Below are 1814 nucleotides of genomic sequence, written 5' to 3'. Positions count from 1 at the left end.
TTTATTTACCCTTACTACAAGCTGGGTTAACCTCTTCAAAACAGCTTTACTAAGCCCGTTAACCACACGGCCCACATGACCTGTAGCCGTATCCCTAATGTGATGTAAATCTGACTCGAGACCATATGCACAAGTTCTGCTGCATTGTGTCTCCGAAAACTACAAGTTTATTGCCGTCCAACCCTTCCCCGGGCTGGATGCTTCCAGGAGGAAACGCTCTGAATAGCGACCGCTGAAAAAAAGAGAAGAAAGTCAAGAGTCCCGCATTGTCGGAGCAATATTTTTAATGGCTGTTGCACATTTACAGAAGGGGGTGGGAGGGGAATGCGAAGCCAGCACAGGGCAATGATTTTCATCACAATTATTTCAACCGGTGCGTAATTATTTGAGGCTTTGCCCTTTCTGACGGGAGTTCTGCACTGGAGCGGGAAAGAAGCGTAGATACAAACAGAAGCGATTGACCTGGTTTTCATCTGCTCTTTTAACAGAGCTCACAGCTTAGTGAAGTCATAGTCCTGCGTTCGTAGTAATTATCGTGATGTCACACAGTCAGTGATGTAACTTCATCGCAGGCTACGAGTAGTACATGGGCTGTGCAGGAGCGAGCAGCGGTTTGCGTTGGGAATAGTTATAGTAATTAGCAATTCTGGCAAGAAAATTATGACAGATCTGCAAAATGGAAATGAATTTCTGCTTAAGCTTGACTTTAATTCCCCCCCCCCCCAAGTATTATAGTCATCTTTTAAAACAGCTACTGGGGCCCCATGGTGAGAGCTTCATTTACCAGCTCATTTTTTCTTGATGGCTGTGGCAAGCGTAACAATGTTCTGTGCCTGCTTCAGTAATGGCATGTCGATCATGCTCCCGTGGAAAGTAAACGCTCCCTGGAAAAGAGAGAATATAAACTTCCTGAGAGGACCTCTGGAAATCATAGTTTCCTTGTCTTTTTCTTTAAAAACACATCCGTTCGGCAAGAAACATTAGCTCCCACAGGAATCCTGAATGAGTTTTAGGAGCCAAACTAACTGAGACGGGGCAAACGCGTTTAAAGAAATGCGGTGGGTGCCGAGTGCTGCGAAGAGGAGGCAAAAAGAGACAGAAAAGAGAAGCCCAGCATGCGGCCTGCCTGTGTCAGCCTCTCTAGCTGGCAAACGTCGAGGGCCAAGAGCAGCGAGGCCGTGCGTGCCAGCGGGGGGGTTGGCGGACACAGCGCCCGGGGGGGCAGCTCTGCTCCCCACATCCAGCATCGTCCTCCAGCGCCGGGGCTGTGCCACAGGGCCGGTGTGAAACTGTCCGCGGACAGACAGCAAAGCCAGAAGCGTTCTCTTTGTCAGGAAACAGCAACAGGCGTTTGGGGGGGGTGGAGGGAAGTTTTCCTGACTCGGGAGTGCGTTGAGGTTGTGCTGCTGCACCTCTCCATCAGGTCTCCGGTGCTAAAGATAGGCTGGGCCTGTGCTTAGAGCCAGGGGCTGGGATGAAAGCTGAAAAAAACCACGTGGCTGGTGCGATAATGTTGCCCAAATCTGCTCTGGAGCCAAGGTAAAGCCCACCTGAGCACTGCATACAGGGACTTTCCCTGAGCGGGTACAGAACTAGCCAGTGTGCCTCAGAGGTGGCGATCGGAGAACCAGGTTTCAGAAGTCACGGTGTATTTCTAGGGATTTTGTGTTGGTACCACGGTGACAAGTTTAAAATAATTAACTACGAATCGTAGTTAAATCTTAAACAGAAGACACATGTTTCAAATAGGGCCAAACCTGACTTGTTCCTTTGGATGCTTTAATCCGCACGTGTTGCTGAGGTAGGATTCTGAG

The 1814-nt window shown here is 49.3% G+C and overlaps 1 protein-coding gene across 1 annotated transcript in view; it reads right to left on the bottom strand.

The window, feature by feature from the left end:
* Positions 1 to 268: 268 nt before the first annotated feature.
* Positions 269 to 1814, bottom strand: part of CLYBL (citrate lyase beta like) — a 193123-nt gene continuing 191577 nt past the window's right edge. The window contains exon 11 of the mRNA XM_009333368.1: positions 269 to 884. Coding sequence (XP_009331643.1) covers positions 789 to 884 — 96 coding nt within the window. The 3' untranslated portion in view covers positions 269 to 788. The remainder of the gene's footprint in view (positions 885 to 1814) is intronic.

Source organism: Pygoscelis adeliae, unplaced genomic scaffold, assembly GCF_000699105.1.
Source record: "Pygoscelis adeliae isolate BGI_AS28 unplaced genomic scaffold, ASM69910v1 Scaffold48, whole genome shotgun sequence".
Lineage (NCBI taxonomy): Eukaryota > Metazoa > Chordata > Aves > Sphenisciformes > Spheniscidae > Pygoscelis > Pygoscelis adeliae.
Note: the sequence above shows the minus strand (reverse complement) of the source record. Positions and strands in the feature narration are given on the sequence as shown.